Raw genomic sequence first — 17,848 nt, 5'->3', positions numbered from 1 at the left:
AGTCTGCATAGAGGTGGATCAGAGTCACCAGCAGCAAGAGCGACATCATTGATGTATACAGAGAAGAGAGTCGGTCCAAGAATTGAACCCTGTGGCACCCCCATAGAAACTGCCCGAGGTCCGGACAACAGACTCTCCGATTTGACACACTGAACTCTATCAGAGAAGTAGTTGGTGAACCAGGCGAGGCAATCATTTGAGAAACCAAAGCTGTCGAGTCTGCCAATGAGGATGTGGTGATTGACAGAGTCGAAAGCCTTGGCCAGATCAATGAATACGGCTGCACAGTAATGTTTCTTATCAATGGCGGTTAAGATATCGTTTAGGACCTAGAGCATGGCTGAGGTGCACCCATGACTAGCTCTGAAACCAGATTGCAAAGCAGAGAGGGTATGGTGAGATTCGAAATGGTCGGTAATCTGTTTGTTGACTTGGCTTTCGAAAGACCTTAGAAAGGCAGGGTAGGATAGATATAGTAGGGGTCCAGATTTTGCAGCTCTTTCAGAACATCAGCTGACTGGATTTGGGAGAAGGATAAATGGGGAAGGCTTGGGCGAGTTGCTGTGGGGGGTGCAGTGCTGTTGACCTGGGTTGGGATAGCCAGGTGGAAAACATGGCCAACCGTAAAAAAATGCTTATTGAAATTCTCAATTATAGTGGATTTATCAGTGGTGACAGTGTTTCCTATCTTCAGTGCAGTGGGCAGCTGGGAGGAGGTGTTCTTATTCTCCATGGACTTTACAGTGTCTCAGAACTTGTTTTGAGTTAGTGTTGCAGGAAGCAAATTTCTGCTTGAAAAAGCTAGCCTTGGCTTTTCTAACTGTCTGTGTATAATGGTTTCTAGCTTCCCTGAAAAGCTGCATATCACGAGGGCTGTTCGATGCTAATGCAGAACGACCATAGGATGTTTTTGTGTTGGTTAAAGGCAGTCAGGTCTGGGGAGAACCAAGGGCTATATCTGTTCCTGGTTCAAATTTTTTTAAATTGGGCATGCTTATTTAAGATGGTTAGGAAGGCATTTAAAAAAATAACCAGGCATCCTCTACTGACGGGATGAGATCAATATCCTTCCAGGATACCCCGGCCAGGTCGATTTGAAAGGCCTGCTCGCTGAAGTGTTTCAGGGAGCGTTTGACGGTGATGAGTGGAGGTCGTTTGACAGCTGACCCATTACGGATGCAGGCAATGAGGCAGTGATCGCTGAGATCTTGGTTGAAGACAGCAGAAGTGTATTTAGAGGGCAAGTTGGTTAGGATGATATCTATGAGGGTGTCCGTGTTTACGGCTTTGGGGAGGTACCTGGTAGGTTCATTGATAATTTGTGTGAGATTGATGGCATCAAGCTTAGATTGTAGGATGGCTGGGGGCGTTAAGCATGTTCCAGTTTAGGTCGCCTAGCAGCACGAGCTCTGAAGATAGATGGGGGGCAATCAGTTCACATATGGTGTCCAGAGCACAGCTGGGGGCAGAGGGTGGTCTATAGCAGGCAGCAACGTTGAAAGACTTGTTTTTAGAGAGGTGGATTTTTAAAAGTAGAAGTTCAAATTGTTTGGGTACAGACCTGGATAATAGGACAGAACTCTGCAGGCTATCTTTGCAGTAGATTGCAACACCGCCCCCTTTGGCAGTTCTATCTTGTCTGAAAATGTTGTAGTTAGGGATGAAAATTTCTGAATTTTTGGTGGTCTTCAGGATTCAGGATTCTGACACAGCTAGAACATCCGGGTTGGCAAAGTGTGCTAAAGCAGTGAATAAAACAAACTTAGGGAGGAGGCTTCTAATGTTAACATGCATGAAACCAAGGCTATTACGGTTACAGAAGTCATCAAAAGAGAGCACCTGGGGAAAAGGAGTGGAGCTAGGCACTGCAGGGCCTGGATTCACCTCTATATCACCAGAGGAAAAGAAGAGGAGTAGAATAAGGGTACGGCTAAAAGCAATGAGAATTGGCCATCTAGAACGTCTGGAACAGAGAGTAAAAGGAGGTTTCTGGGGGCGATGAAATAGCTTCAAGGTTATAATGGACAGACAAAGGTATGGTAGGATGTGAATACAGTGGAGGTAAACCAAGCTATTGAGTGATAATGAGAGAGATGTTGTCTCTAGAAACATCATTGAAACCAGGAGATGTCATCACATGTGTGGGTGGTGGAACTAATAGTTAGGATAAGGTATAGTGAGCAGGACTAGAGGCTCTACAGTGAAATAAGCCAATAAACACTAACCAGAACAGCAATGGACAAGGCATATTGACATTAAGGAGAGGCATGCTTAGTCGAGTGATCAAAAGGGTCCAGTGAGTAGTGAGGTTGGTTTTGGTCACGGCAATTCAGACAGCTAGCCGGGCCATCGGTAGCAAGCTAGCATAGGATGGAGGTCTGTTTTTAGCCACCTGGTGCGTTTCCGTCGGTAGGATTAGTGGGGTTCCGTGTGGTAGAGGGGATCAATCCAATTCGCAAAAAAATTCAAATAGATATAGTTATAGAGGCCCAAGAAAAAAGAAAAAATTGTCCGATAGATCTATTCAGATAGCAGCCGATAAGACAGCTAACGATTAGCGGACCAGAGATGGGCGTTCAGGTAACGTCGCGACGAAGGAGCCAGCTGGATAACTCCCTCGGGCAGATAATGTTGGTAGTCGAGTTGTGAAGACCCGGTGGGGCTCCGCGTTGGCAGTAAAACGGGTCTGGATAGGTGATTGTAGCCCAGGAGTGGCTGATGGAACTCTTCAGCTGGCTAGCTCCGGAATAATTTATGTTTGCTCCGGGATCGACGTAAGCCGATAGTCACACGGATAGCAGCTAGCTAGCTGTGAGATCCAGGTATAAATGTCCAGAGCTTGCGATTGAAATCCTGGGACATGGAGAGAAAAATAGGTCCGGTATGTTCCAGTCCGAGCCGCGCCGTACAAAACTGGCGATAGATTTTCGAGCTAAAGGATAGGTAAATAATACTTTAATTTTTTTGGAGAGTGTTCTGAAGTTGAGTTTATGGAAAATAAAAAAATTATATAAAAAGGTATGCGAAGAAAGTTGTAAATATATATATATACGGGACACGACAAGACGAGGACAAAAGACGTCTGACTGCTATGCCATCTTGGTGACATACTTCAAGTTAATTGAGGTAGATACAGTGGGGAGAACAAGTATTTGATACACTGCCGATTTTGCAGGTTTTCCTACTTACAAAGCATGTAGAGGTCTGTAATGTTTACCATAGGTACACTTCAACTGTGAGAGACGGAATCTAAAACAAAAATCCAGGAAATCACATTGTATGATTTTTAAGTAATTAATTTGCATTTTATTGCACCGGGGCGCTATAATATGTATGTAAGTGTGTTTGTGTTGGTATGCGTGTGTGTGTCAAACGTTTTCTGTAAGTCTTCACAAGGTTTTCACACACTGTTGCTGGTATTTTGGCCCATTCCTCCTTGCAGATCTCCTCTAGAGCAGTGATGTTTTGGGACTGTGGCTGGGCAACACAGACTTTCAACTCCCTCCAAAGATTTTCTATGGGGTTGAGATCTGGAGACTGGCTAGGCCACTCCAGGACCTTGAAATGCTTCTTACGAAGCCACTCCTTCGTTGCCCGGGCGGTGTGTTTGGGATCATTGTCATGCTGAAAGACCCAGCCACGTTTCATCTTCAATGCCCTTGCTGATGGAAGGAGGTTTTCACTCAAAATCTCACGATACATGACCCCATTCATTCTTTCCTTTACACGGATCAGTCGTCCTGGTCCCTTTGCAGAAAAACAGCCCCAAAGCATGATGTTTCCACCCCCATGCTTCACAGTAGGTATGGTGTTCTTTGGATGCAACTCAGCATTCTTTGTCCTCCAAACACGACAAGTTGAGTTTTTACCAAAAAGTTATATTTTGATTTCATCTGACCACATGACATTCTCCCAATCTTCTTCTGGATCATCCAAATGCTCTCTAGCAAACACCAGACGGGCCTGGACATGTACTGGCTTAAGCAGGGGGACACGTCTGGCACTGCAGGATTTGAGTCCCTGGCGGCGTAGTGAGTTACTGATGGTAGGCTTTGTTACTTTGGTCCCAGCTTTCTGCAGGTCATTCACTAGGTCCCCCGTGTAGTTCTGGGATTTTTGCTCACCGTTCTTGTGATCATTTTGACCCCATGGGGTGAGATCTTGCGTGGAGCCCCAGATCGAGGGAGACTATCAGTGGTCTTGTATGTCTTCCATTTCCTAATAATTGCTCCCACAGTTGATTTCTTCAAACTAAGCTGCTTACCTATTGCAGATTCACTCTTCCCAGCCTGGTGCAGGTCTACAATTTTGTTTCTGGTCAAATCAAATCAAATTTATTTATATAGCCCTTCGTACATCAGCTGATATCTCAAAGTGCTGTACAGAAACCCATTCTAAAACCCCAAACAGCAAGCAATGCAGGTGTAGAAGCACGGTGGCTGGGAAAAACTCCCTAGAAAGGCCAAAACCTAGGAAGAAACCTAGAGAGGAACCAGGCTATGTGGGGTGGCCAGTCCTCTTCTGGCTGTGCCGGGTGGAGATTATAACAGAACATGGCCAAGATGTTCAAATGTTCATAAATGACCAGCATGGTCGAATAATAATAAGGCAGAATGGAGCTCTATAGGAGAAAGCCCTGCCTCCAGCTGTTTAGAAATTCTAGGGACAATTAGGAGGCCTGCGTCTTGTGACCGTAGCGTACGTGTAGGTATGTACGGCAGGACCAAATCAGAGAGATAGGTAGGAGCAAGCCCATGTAATGCTTTATAGGTTAGCAGTAAAACCTTGAAATCAGCCCTTGCTTTGACAGGAAGCCAGTGTAGGGAGGCTAGCACTGGAGTAATATGATCAAATGTTTTGGTTCTAGTCAGGATTCTAGCAGCCGTATTTAGCACTAACTGAAGTTTATTTAGTGCTTTATCCGGGTAGCCGGAAAGTAGAGCATTGCAGTAGTCTAACCTAGAAGTGACAAAAGCATGGATAAATTTTTCTGCATCATTTTTGGACAGAAAGTTTCTGATTTTTGCAATGTTACGTAGATGGAAAAAAGTTGTCCTTGAAATTGTCTTGATATGTTCTTCAAAAGAGAGATCAGGGTCCAGAGTAACGCCGAGGTCCTTCACAGTTTTATTTGAGACGACTGTACAACCATTAAGATGAATTGTCAGATTCAACAGAAGATCTCTTTGTTTCTTGGGACCTAGAACAAGCATCTCTGTTTTGTCCGAGTTTAAAAGTAGAAAGTTTGCAGCCATCCACTTCCTTATGTCTGAAACACATTCTTCTAGCAAGGGCAATTTTGGGGCTTCACCATGTTTCATTGAAATGTACAGCTGTGTGTCATCCGCATAGCAGTGAAAGTTAACATTATGTTTTCGAATAACATCCCCAAGAGGTAAAATATATAGTGAAAACAATAGTGGTCCTAAAACGGAACCTTGAGGAACACCGAAATTTACAGTTGATTTGTCAGAGGACAAACCATTCACAGAGACAAACTAATATCTTTCCGACAGATAAGATCTAAACCAGGCCAGAACCTGTCCGTGTAGACCAATTTGGGTTTCCAATCTCTCCAAAAGAATGTGGTGATCGATGGTATCAAAAGCAGCACTAAGGTCTAGGAGCATGAGGACAGATGCAGAGCCTCGGTCCGATGCCATTAAAATGTAATTTACCACCTTCACAAGTGCCGTCTCAGTGCTATGATGGGGTCTTTCTGGTGTCCTTTGACAGCTCTTTGGTCTTAGCCATAGTGGAGTTTGGAGTGTGACTGTTTGAGGTTGTGGACAGGTGTCTTTTATACTGACAACAAGTTCAAACAGGTGCCATTAACGAGTGGAGGACAGAGGAGCCTCTTAACCTGTTGAACCTATGGGGGCGCTGTGTCATTATTGGATAAAAAGACGTGCCCGTTTTAAGCGCAATATTTTGTCACGAAAAGATGCTCGACTATGCATGGAATTGACAGCCTTGGAAAGACACAACTCTGACGTCTCCAAAACTGCAAAGATATTATCTGTGCGTGCCCCAGAACTAATGCAACAGGCGAAACCAAGATGAAGTTTCATACAGGAAATGCCCCGGATTCTGAAGGCGCTGTGTTCCAATGTCTCCTTATATGGCTGTGAATGTGCCAGGAATGAGCCTGCGCTTTCTGTCTATTCCCCGAGGTGTCTGCAGCATTGTGACGTGTTTGTAGGCATATCATTGGAAGATTGACCATAAGAGACTACATTTACCTGGTGTCCCGCCCGGTATCCTGTGTGCGTAATCTGTAGGTCCATGCGCGTTCCATTTCTTCAGAATTGAAAGTAAACTGCCACGATGGATTTTATCGTCGATAGATAAAACACCTTGAGGATTGATTCTAAACATCGTTTGTCATGTTTCTGTCGATATTATGGAGTTAATTTTGAAAAAAGTTTGCGTTTTAATGACTTATTATTTTATTTTTTTCCTTACCCAATCGCGATGAACAAAACGGAGCGATTTGTCGACACAAATAATATTTTTTGTAAAAACGGAACATTTGCCATCTAACAGAGTCTCCTCATTGAAAACATCTGAAGTTCTTCAAAGGTAAATGATTTTATTTGAATGCTTTTATGGTTTTTGTGGTAAATGTTGCATGCTGAATGCTAATGCTAAATGGTACGTTAGCCATCAATACTGTTACACAAATGCTTGTTTTGCAATGGTTGAGAAGCATATTTTGAAAATCTGAGATGACAGTGTTGTTAACAAAAGGCTAAGCTTGAGAGCAAATAGATTAATTTCATTTAATTTGCGATTTTCATGAATAGTTAACGTTGTGTTATGCTAATGAGCTTGCTGATAGATTTACACAATCCTGGATACAGGGTTTTTTCTAAATGAGCTTGCTGATAATTTTCACAATCCTGGATACAGGGTTTTTTCCGTAGCTAAACGTGACGCAGAAAACGGAGCGATTTGTCCTAAACAAATAATCTTTCAGGAAAAACTGAACATTTGCTATCTGAGAGTCTCCTCATTGAAAACATCTGAAGTTCTTCAAAGGTAAATTATTTTATTTTAATGCTTTTATGGTTTTTGTGGAAAATGTTGCATGCTGAATGCTAACGCTAAATGGTACGTTAGCCATCAATACTGTTACACAAATGCTTGTTTTGCAATGGTTGAGAAGCATATTTTGAAAATCTGAGATGACAGTGTTGTTAACCTCTTCAGTCGACCCTCTACTTTTTTGAACATTCTGTTAAAAATCGCGCAACATTTCAGCGCCCTGCTACTCATGCCAGGAATATAGTATATGCATTTGCTTAGTCTGTGTGGATAGAAAACACTCAGACGTTTAAAAAACTGGTTAAATCACTGCTGTGGCTTTACCAGAACGGCATTTACATCGAAAAGCACAGGAAAAACTGATCACTGAAAATGGGGAAAATATATCCATGCGCTACTTGAACCCATTGATAAACGTGAACCACAATTAATTGACTGAGGTTGCAGTACCTACAGCTTCCACAGGGTGTCTACAGTCTTGTCATTTCCCTTCGAGTTTTTTCTTGGTCAAACACATACAGGACACCGTATCTAATCCGGTCTAGGACCGGATATTTTCGTTGAGTTTCTAGCCGGACATTTTTCCAGACAGACAGCTAATGATCTTTACATCGCCTCCTGATGAATTTTATCGCTTATTAACGTTTACTAATACCTAAAGTTGCATTACAAACGTATTTCGAAGTGTTTTGTGAAAGTTTATCGTCGACTTTTTGAATTTTAAAAAATGACGTTACGTTTTGAAACAATGTTTTTTTCGTTTATCACACAGTCTACATATAACGATATCTAGGCTTTATATGGACCGATTTAATCGAAATAAAGACCCAAATAGTGTTTATGGGACATCTAGGAGTGCCAACAAAGAAGATGGTGAAAGGTAATGAATGTTTTCTATTTTATTGTGCGGTTTGTGTAACGCCGAAATGCTAATTATTTTGTTTACGTCCCCTGTGGGTCTTTTGGGGTGTTGCATGCTATCAGATAATAGCTTCTCATGCTTTCGCCGAAAAGCATTTTAAAAATCTGACTTGTTGCCTGGATTCACAACGAGTGTAGCTTTAATTCGATACCCTGCATGTTTATTTTAATGAACTTTTGAGTTTTAACTAATACTATTAGCATTTAGCGTAGCGCATTTGCATTTCCAGAGCTCTAGTTGGGACGCAAGCGTCCCGGGTAGAAGCAACAGGTTTTAACAAAAGGCTAAGCTTGAGAGCAAATAGATTAATTTCATTTCATTTGCGATTTTCATGAATAGTTAACGTTGTGTTATGCTAATGAGCTTGCGGATAGATTTACACAATCCTGGATACAGGGTTTTTTTCGTAGCTAAATGTGACGCAGAAAACGGAGCGATTTGTCCTAAACAAATAATCTTTCAGGAAAAACTGAACATTTGCTATCTGAGAGTCTCCTCATTGAAAACATCTGAAGTTCTTCAAAGGTAAATGATTTTATTTGAATGCTTTTCTGTTTTTTTGTGTAAATGTTGCCTGCTGAATGCTAACACTAAATGCTACGCTAAATGCTACGTTAGCCATCAATACTGTTGCACAAATGCTTGTTTTGCAATGGTTGAGAAGCATATTTTGAAAATCTGAGATGACAGTGTTGTTAACAAAAGGCTAAGCTTGAGAGCAAATAGATTAATTTCATTTCATTTGCGATTTTCATGAATAGTTAACGTTGCGTTATGGTAATGAACTTGAGGCTATAGTCACGATACCGGATCCGGGATGGCTCGACGCAAGAAGTTAAAGAAGAATTCACAGGTCTGTGAGAGCCAGAAATCTTGCTTGTTTGTAGGTGACCAAATGCTTATTTTCCACCATAATTTGCAAATAAATTCATAAAAAATCCTACAATGTGATTTTCTGGATTTTTTCCCCTCATTTTGTCTGTCATAGTTGAAGTGTACCTATGATGAAAATTACAGGTCTCTCTCATCTTTTTAGTGGGAGAACTTGCACAATTGGTGGCTGACTAAATACTTTTTTGCCCCACTGTACATAGAAGTAGGCCTATAGGCTACCTGGCCTGATTGTACATAGAAGTAGGCTTATAGGCTACCTGGCCTGCATGCAAATGTAAGCATATAAATGTGCCCATTTGGGGATCTGATAGTATTCCTGATTTGCTTAACGCACAACCACAACCTGTTGAGCAAAGTAATGTTTTCTTCACCTTACCTTCCTTCACAAGCAAACAAAGTCTGTTTTTACATCCATGGAGAATTACAATAGTTCCTCAATGTATTTGAAAAATATTTCCATCTCTCTCCCTTTTGATAACCACTCAGTTTGAAAGGGAAAAATGCTCTGATCCAGTGGATACGTCATAAAGTAGGCCTACCTGATTACTTATCATCAGTGCTTGACTTGGACTGAAATAGGTTCTGGTACTCATTTTGGGTGCTGACACTTTTTTATATTTAGGTGCAGGAGCTACCCAATACCTTTTGAAGTAATATTTTACAAGAGGAACAGAAGCTCAAGCAGTAGAACATTTGAAGTTCTGGTACTCAGCTCCGGTAAGCTCCTTCCCAAGTCAAGTGCTGATTCTTATCTCTTGTCCAAATAGCCTACAGCTGTGTCTGTCCCAAGCTCACTGGTGCTGGAAACTCTGAGGACCCAGAATACTTTATACAATGTTGCAAGTGTGCTAGTACAAGCTTAGGGCCAGACCCAAGTTAATAGTTGATACAATGTTTCACGTTCGTTGTAGACAGGCCATGTCTAACCAATGTGATTTAAAGGATATTTATTTTTATCAGGTTATTTTATACCTGCAGGCTACAACATTTTAATTTGTTAGCTTTATGTAGGCAATTTTTACATGGTTGGTAATGGCAATAGAAGTACATTTTTAGGTTTGTATCATTTTCCTTTAGATTGGGATAGAATGTTGTTTAACCACATTACAAGGATTTTGAGATATGAAGACGTCATTATAAATGAAACTGTTTCACGAAAATGTGCATATGAAAACCATAACTGGCACGCAGATGGGTAGAAATGGTAAGATAAATTGGCATTCAACGTGAGAAAAGTTGCCGACTCCTTGCCTATTACCGGCAACTTCAGGAGAGTAATGGCAGAATCTGCGAAGAGCGGGAGGAGAAGAGTTGGGTCAGGTTAAGGTTTTTTTCTTCTGGTTATCTAGATCTCTGGAGCCCTCTTGAGGCAGTTCTCTTATTTCATCAAACCGTAAGCTTAAAGCGTCAGACAAGCTCAATGCATATAGTTGATTTCATTAAGACATGGGGTGTGTCTATATATGGAAAAATACACGTTTACATTTTTTTTCAACCAATTGATTGTTCGAAAGAACAGATGACTTTCAATCTACTAAGAATTTTTTAAATTTTTTAAATCTGGGACAGCCCTACTGTATATACAAAAGTATTTGGACACCCATTCAAATGAGAGGATTCGGCTATTCAGCCACACCCGCTGCTGACAGGTGTATAAAATCGAGCACACAGCCATGCAATATCCATAGACAAACATTGGCAGTAGAATGGCCTTACTGAAGAGCTCAGTGAATTTCAACATGGGAGCGTCATAGGACGCCACCTTTCCAACAAGTCAGTTTGTAAAAGTTCTGCTCTGCTAGAGCTGCCCTGGTCAATTGTAAATGCTGTTATTGTGAAGTGAAAATGTCTAGGAACAACAACGGATCAGCCGCGAAGTGATAGCCCATACAAGCTCAATTGTTTTTTTGTGTGTTGCTGTTTAAAATAATTTTCTTGCAATTCTATACATTTTTGCCATGTCTGTGTATTAATTTGATATTTGAGTGACAAAAAAATTACAACTATCTATGGGCTAAAAAAAAAAAATAGGAAAGAAAATGTTGGCTGACATGAGCTAGTTGATCTGGACATTTCTGACAAGTTCTAAATAGCTCTCTAAGGTATGCAGTGACTAACATGACAAGAGGAACTGATGATGCACTACCCAATTTAGAAATTGCACTTCTTAGAATTGCACCAATTTAGAATTGCGTCTCACAGTTAGGGAAACATTGCTCTACTACAGAGTTCTCCAACTGCTGGACGGCGGGTGATTTATATATTTTTTGTATTGGTTGACATAAAATACTGCAAAAGCAGCAAATCAACTCCAAATAATATTTTCATTAGGGATATTTGGTTCCAAAGTATTCCCACGCATATTAGAGAGGGATATGTGATCATATTTAAATGTAAGCAAGGTTTGACATTATTATGTTTTAGTCAAATGTTATATCTGTTTGGGCTTCTTGCAGTCAATTTACAGTTAACACATTTATTTGTAATTATGTTCTGGCCCCCTGATAATCCACTCAAGAAAACATCGTCCTCTGGCTGCATCTAGTTGATGATCCCTGCTCTACTACCTCATTCTTGATGCAGTTTATAGTTTGTTACAAAGAATTTGACATCCTTCTTGCAAGATGAGAGTCGATTGATATTCATCTAAATAATTTACCTTTTTACTTTTCAGCACATTACATTAAGTACAATTAAGCTGCTTTTCATCACTAAAGAGTGAGTATTTTTGAATTTGTTCAGCCCAAGCATGTGGATTGTTATGTGCTCTCAATCGCACTCCACACTGTCCTTTCCCACCTGAACAAAAGGGACACCAATGTGAGAATGCTGCCAAAGCAGCAGCTACTATTCCTGGGATCCAGCAAAATTAAAGTGTTCAACACCATAGTGCCCACAAAGCTCATCACTAAGCTAAGGACCCTGGGACTAAACACCCTTTACAACTGGATCCTGGACTTCCTGACAGGCCGCGCCCAGGTGGTAAGGGTAGGTAACAACACATCCGTTACGCTAATCCTCAACACTGGGGCCCCTCAGGGGTGTGTACTTAGTCCCCTCCTGTACTGTGTGGCCAAACACGACTCCAACGCCATCATTAAGTTTGCTGACGACACAACTGTTTTAGGCCTGATCACCGACAATGACGAGACAGCCTATAGCCAGGACAACAACCTCTCCTCAATGTGAGCAAGACAAAGGAGCTGATCGTGTACTACAGGAAAGGCCGGGCCGAACAGACCCCCATTAACATCAACGGTGTGTCCACATCACCCACGAACTATCATTGTCCAAACACACCAAGACAGTCGTGAAGATGGCATGACAACACCTTTTCCACCTCAGGAGACTGAAAAGATTTGGCATGGGTCCCCAGATCCTCAAGAAGTTCTACAGTTGCACCATCGAGAGCATCCTGACCGGTTGCACCACCGCCTGGTATGGCAACTGCTCGGCATCTGACCGTAAGGCGCTACAGAGGGTAGTGCGTACGGCCCAGTACATCACTGGGGCCAAGCTTCCTGCCATCCAGGACCTATATACTAGGCGGTGTCAGAGGAAAGGCCAAAAAATTGTCAGACTCCAGTCACCCACGTCATAAACTGTTTTCTCTGCTACCGCACGGCAAGCGGTACCGGAGCGCCAAGTCTAGGACCAAAAGGCTCATCAACAGCTTCTACTCCCAAGTCATAAGAATGCTGAACATTTAATCAACCCCAGCCCCCCTGTGGTAAACCCAGAGGAGGACCTGAAGCCCATTCTCCAGGAGTTCCTCAACGTCCCCAATGTGTTAGACAGCGTTGACATCCTGTAGGATAACACGGCCTTCCCCGAAGTGGTTCTACCCGGACTCCCCTTCACAGCAGCCCTGTGAATAACCACTCAAACAGTATTCACCACAATACACCATGTCTAACCAAATGATATTACACTTACTACTGTGGAAACACTTACCCATAACAACTGAGAAGACATCCTCCATCCATTTTTAATCTAACTATATTACCCATACACTATTTTCGTAGTACAATCTTCATCAGCTTTGAGCATGCTCATTCGACTATAACCTCGTTACATGGTGCATTCTATATACTGTAGGCTACTACTCTGCTTCAATATAAATGCTGCCTGGCCATTATGTTGTGCCCATCGGGTACAGCATAATACATTTTTGTATGATGAAATATCTCGCTCTTGCGAAGGAATGTAGATTTTTTGATGACTTTGCTCTATGGGACTTGACTGTGTTATGACAAGACAAAATATGTGAATCAGATTTAGATTTTTGTATAATATAACAATGCCTTCACACAACTGGAGCCTTCATAAAAATAAAAAGCTTGGTGTGTGAAAAGGTATTGATCCTTTTGCACTTCTTGTCTTGTATAGCATTTCTGACTACCACTTACCTTATTATTATTAACGTGTCCCTCTGTGTTAATCCACTGTAGGTGTACAGTGTTCTATGGCACAGCGTAGGCTGCCGACAGTGTGATCATTAATGATTGAATTGGTGTATATACCACTATTCACAGTTCAGGGAGTGTGGCAGTGAAACGTCACCACAGGCAGCCAGTTGTTATCGTTTTATGTTGTACTAGCAGCAGCAGGGATGCTGGAAACTTTGCTCTGTTTGTCCAGTACTCCTTACAGCAAGGATAGATGTGCGTTACAGATGACATTCCCAATACATGGGGTAATTTCTTTGTTTATTTTACGGAGCACTGCAGCTCGAATAATGACAGTAATGATGAATGGCTTCAGATAAACTTAATGACCTGTGACCCAACCTGCCAATAAAATACATCTACTTCAATCCTGAAATGTGGCAATGCGTTTGATAGCAAAACCAAAGAGATTCGTCTAGTCTTCAGTTATGTCACAGTGACATATCTACTGAGATAGTTACAATAAAAGTAGGCTAGGATGAGACAAGCTGTGGAAGGAGAAACTATTTGAGCTGAGTAATATACAGTATGTTGCTCTGTATTAAAATAATCTCAACATTGTAATTCCGCAATAGACTACGATATGACAAATCCAATCACGTATACCAATATGACAGCTATGATTACAAATATTCTCAACTATCAGGAGGTGAAGGTCAACTTAATCATGTCATGGAGGACATTTTGAGTTGCAGCATTACTTTAGGACATGCGAGTTGAGAAATCTTTCAAAAGTTCTGCTTTAGGGTTGGCAGAAGTTCCACATGTTGTGTAAATGAAATGTCCTATGTGTAAAAGGATAATATCCTATGTTTCCAAATAAAAGGTACTATGAAGTAATGAGGAGACGTAGATTTGTTTTTGCTTCACTGTCCAAATTCATATGTATTTCAAATATCATTTATAATGTACCAAAGTTGTCAGTGTTGTATTTGGTCCCATATTGTTAGCACACAATGACTACATCAAGCTTGTGGCTACAAACTCCTTGGATCCATTTTCAGTTTGTTTTGGTTCTGTTTTCCCCAATAGAAAGTGAATGGAGTAAATTCTGATGATGCCATAATTAGGAAAAATGATGAGTCAATCACCTCTCACTATTACCAATAATGGGGGAGATTTTGGGGGTGTATGATCTTTGTCCCTTTGTAACTTTCTCTCATCATTCACAATTTATTCAGGATCTATAATTATGGTAGTGTACACATTCATGTAGAAGTGTTCACAAATATATTATAGTATTACAATAAAAGTGACACCAAAAATACCATTCACCATTCACTTCCTATTGGACAAAACATAATCCGTAACACAACCAAAACAAGCTGTAAATGCATCCAACAAGCTTGACGTAATCATTGTGTGCAAGGAATATGGGACCAAATACTAAACTTATGACTATTTAAATACACTAAGGGAAATGTGTCCAAATACTTGACATCTTCAAATGGGGGGACTAGATATATAAAGTGCTTCCATTTCTAAAATTTAAATCAGATAAGTATGAAAATACCCTCAAATAAAAAGGTGACAGTCTGTGTGTGCTGTCACTTTTTATGAAACATTTGATCTCAAATCCAAAATGCTGGAGTACAGAGCCAGATTAAAAACATTTATCATTACTGTCCAAATACACATGTACAGTAGGGGAGTGTAAATGAACAGACAAAAGTACAATGGCACAGACAATAAATAAACACAAGACGTAAAGGAGGCTATAGTTCTTTGCATAACTATCTCCCTGTTGGTGGCTTCTGGCTTCCTGCTGGAATAAAATAGATTTCCTGATGAGATTTGACCACATTATATGGCCGCTCTGAAAGCTATTTCATGTACGGGGACAAAGGCTTAACAGTAACTGTACATTGGTGTTTGTAACTGGGAAAAAACCGAGCATAATCTTAGCCCAAAATAAATTTGCCCTTTCCAAAAATCACAGAAAAGCACATTTTCCCTTGCTAGGTGACAGTACATGTAATATTCAGGAAGGAGGAGAGGAAGTTAGACAGGAGGAAGTAGCTCAATCCATACCAGTGTGGGCTGAGAAAAGTGAGTGATAATTACCAATGTGTGGTTGTCTTATGTATCTACTAAACAACCAACATCTATAGGTCACCGTGTCCAGAGGTGTGTGAAGGGTGTGGCGGCCCTGACTAGAAGGGCCCGGTAGGCCTGTCCGAACTGGCGGTTCATGACAGCGTAGAGCACAGGGTTAATACAACTGTTGAGCCAGGTGAGGTTGGCACAGAACATGTGGAGCACCTGTGGTGCACGGTTCTGCTTATCAGCAATGTTCAGCAGCAGGAACGGGACAAAACAGCCCACGAAACACAGGAAGACAGTGAAACACATCCGGGTCACACGTCTAAACTCAACATTGTCCCCTGAAGAGGTGGTGGAAGAGGAGGGGGCAGTGATGGGGGCAGGAGTGGCCGAGCGGGGCACAGGGTTGAGGGCAGGAGTTAGCTCCTGTGCCCCTGCTAGGTGAGCTGAATGCGAAGTTAAAGCAGAGCCCCAGGTGGAGTGGGAGGACTGGGCTTTCCCAGGGTGCACCTTCACCTCTACCCCCTTGTATTGGGTTAGTTCTGCCTGGCTGCTCAATTCACAGCTCTGGGTGGTGGCCACCCCGCTCCCGACTCCACTATCCCCCTCCGTCCCTTGTTCTGATGAGTTCGGCTTCTTTTGTGACGAGCGTCGGCTAAACCGGTAGCGGACCAGTGCCAGTGCCGCCACCCTGACTCGCCTGTAAATGAGCAGGTAGAAAATCCCCACGCAGCCCAGGCCGATAAAGAAGTAAAAGAATAGCAGCACGGTGGTGTAAGGGCGCCCCCTGGTGCGGTGGAAACTGCAGGTGCACACCTGTGGGGCAAATACATAAACGGGCCAGAGTGGGCCAAAGCTGGCCAGGCCCAGGGCCCAGGTGGAGGGCAGGAGGAGAGCCAGGCCTCGACCAGAAAACACCCGCTCAAACACATCCCGCTTCGTCACCAGCAGGTAACGGCTGGCTGCGATCAGACACAGGGTGATGATAGAGACAGAGTTGGAGAGAAAGAGGAGGAGGCCAAAGATGCTGCACCAGAGAGGTCCGCCCCTCCAGCGGAGGTGTAGGTAGGAGTCGACAGAGACGGGCTGCAGCAGGGTACAGTACAACAGGTCCGCCAGGGCCAGGTTCACTATCAGCACGTTGAAACGCGTCCGCAGCCGGGTGTCCGTGGCGAAGGCCAGAATGGTAAGCATGTTCCCCACCGTTCCAACTATAGTAACTACCGAACCCCACAGCACGCCGAAGTAGCGGTAGGCCTCCACCGAGGGGTGGTGGCAGGAGAAGGTGTCATTCTGCACGTCACCTGTGACGTTCTCCAGCATCCTGGGAAGAGAGAGGTATCAACTTTATTATTCCCCAGGTCAGGGGGAAGTTGGATTGGAAACACAATGATGTAAATCATATAAAGTTGATTCCAATTCAGATACGCATAACAAATGTATTGCACATCACATCATTTACACACTATACACAGAGAGAGAAGAGAAATTCCAAAATGATCAGCTGTCAGTCAAATAGTGGCAGGCTGTTGACGAGTGGGGTTAAGTCAGAAGGGTGCTGTAGGTGCAGGGTTCCTAGACCACTTCCTGCTTGTTGAAAAAATGTGGTGAACCATTAATTGTTCTCTGTCATGTTGGGGTGTTCCACACATGTTCAATAATGTCATGTTTCAGAACCAACCTTGACTTTGTCAGTAGCTGTTCTTGCTATTTCTGCTGCTCTTTTTTCCATTCAAATAATTGATGTTGTTTGGTGTTCTGTGCATATCAGATCACAGCCTTCCCAATAAGGCATGTACTGTAGTAGATATACTGCAGCTACTTCAGCATGACTACAGAGGCAATAACGTTTTGACTGACTAATACTAAACACCTTAATAATGTGTAAAAGAAACTGTACATTTTAAATACAGTATCTATTTTACAAATGGATCAAATTGGAGGGGTCACAGCCCCCTTAATGGACAATACACTTCAATGGACATGCTGTATTATAATATGACTAGGGAAATCCATTCTTTCTCCCACTAGGATTGTATAGCAGACTTGACAATATAATCCAATGCCTTTGATGGAATAACTATTCACTTTCAGTTAGTGTTCCTGGAAATGAACTGTTAACACCATAATAAATGCAGATGTAGGTGTCAGACAATTCTGTTAGATGTCAACAGCTGTACAGTAGAGTACAGGACAGTACATTCCTTTTGATAATAGTTCTCTATATGGGGTGAATAATTAACTCACATCACGGAAGTTGATCTGAAACACGAGAACATCAACTTCCACAGGTAGTGTTAACACAGGAATATGACTATCAAACAGAGTATCACCACAAAGAACAGAATAAATCCTGAAGTTTATTTCTCACCTCAGTTCTAACGTTTTCTGTCAAGGAGTCGTTGTCTCTCTGTGCAGTATCTTGGCATTTGTGTTGTCCTGTGTGTCGTGGTTGTTCTGTTGTCTCAAAGCCTTTATGCAGTTTATCAGTCAC

At 42.2% G+C, this 17,848-nt stretch overlaps 1 protein-coding gene across 1 annotated transcript; it reads right to left on the bottom strand.

Moving 5' to 3' along the window:
- Positions 1-14,909: 14,909 nt before the first annotated feature.
- Positions 14,910-17,816, bottom strand: LOC115139798 (G-protein coupled receptor 84). The gene is made up of 2 exons (XM_029677596.2): positions 17,726-17,816; positions 14,910-16,678 (listed from the first exon to the last, which is right to left on the bottom strand). Exon 2 carries the CDS (start codon positions 16,675-16,677, stop codon positions 15,424-15,426), a length of 1,254 nt encoding a protein of 417 aa, XP_029533456.1. The 5' UTR covers position 16,678; positions 17,726-17,816; the 3' UTR covers positions 14,910-15,423.
- Positions 17,817-17,848: the final 32 nt, after the last annotated feature.

The sequence above is a fragment of the Oncorhynchus nerka genome, linkage group LG2 (assembly GCF_034236695.1).
Source record: "Oncorhynchus nerka isolate Pitt River linkage group LG2, Oner_Uvic_2.0, whole genome shotgun sequence".
NCBI lineage: Eukaryota > Metazoa > Chordata > Actinopteri > Salmoniformes > Salmonidae > Oncorhynchus > Oncorhynchus nerka.
Note: the sequence above shows the minus strand (reverse complement) of the source record. Positions and strands in the feature narration are given on the sequence as shown.

What these genes read in the sequence shown, in the direction of transcription:
- LOC115139798 (XM_029677596.2), bottom strand. Translation starts at nt 16,677, where the DNA reads ATGCTGGAGAACGTCACAGGTGACGTGCAGAATGACACCTTCTCCTGC.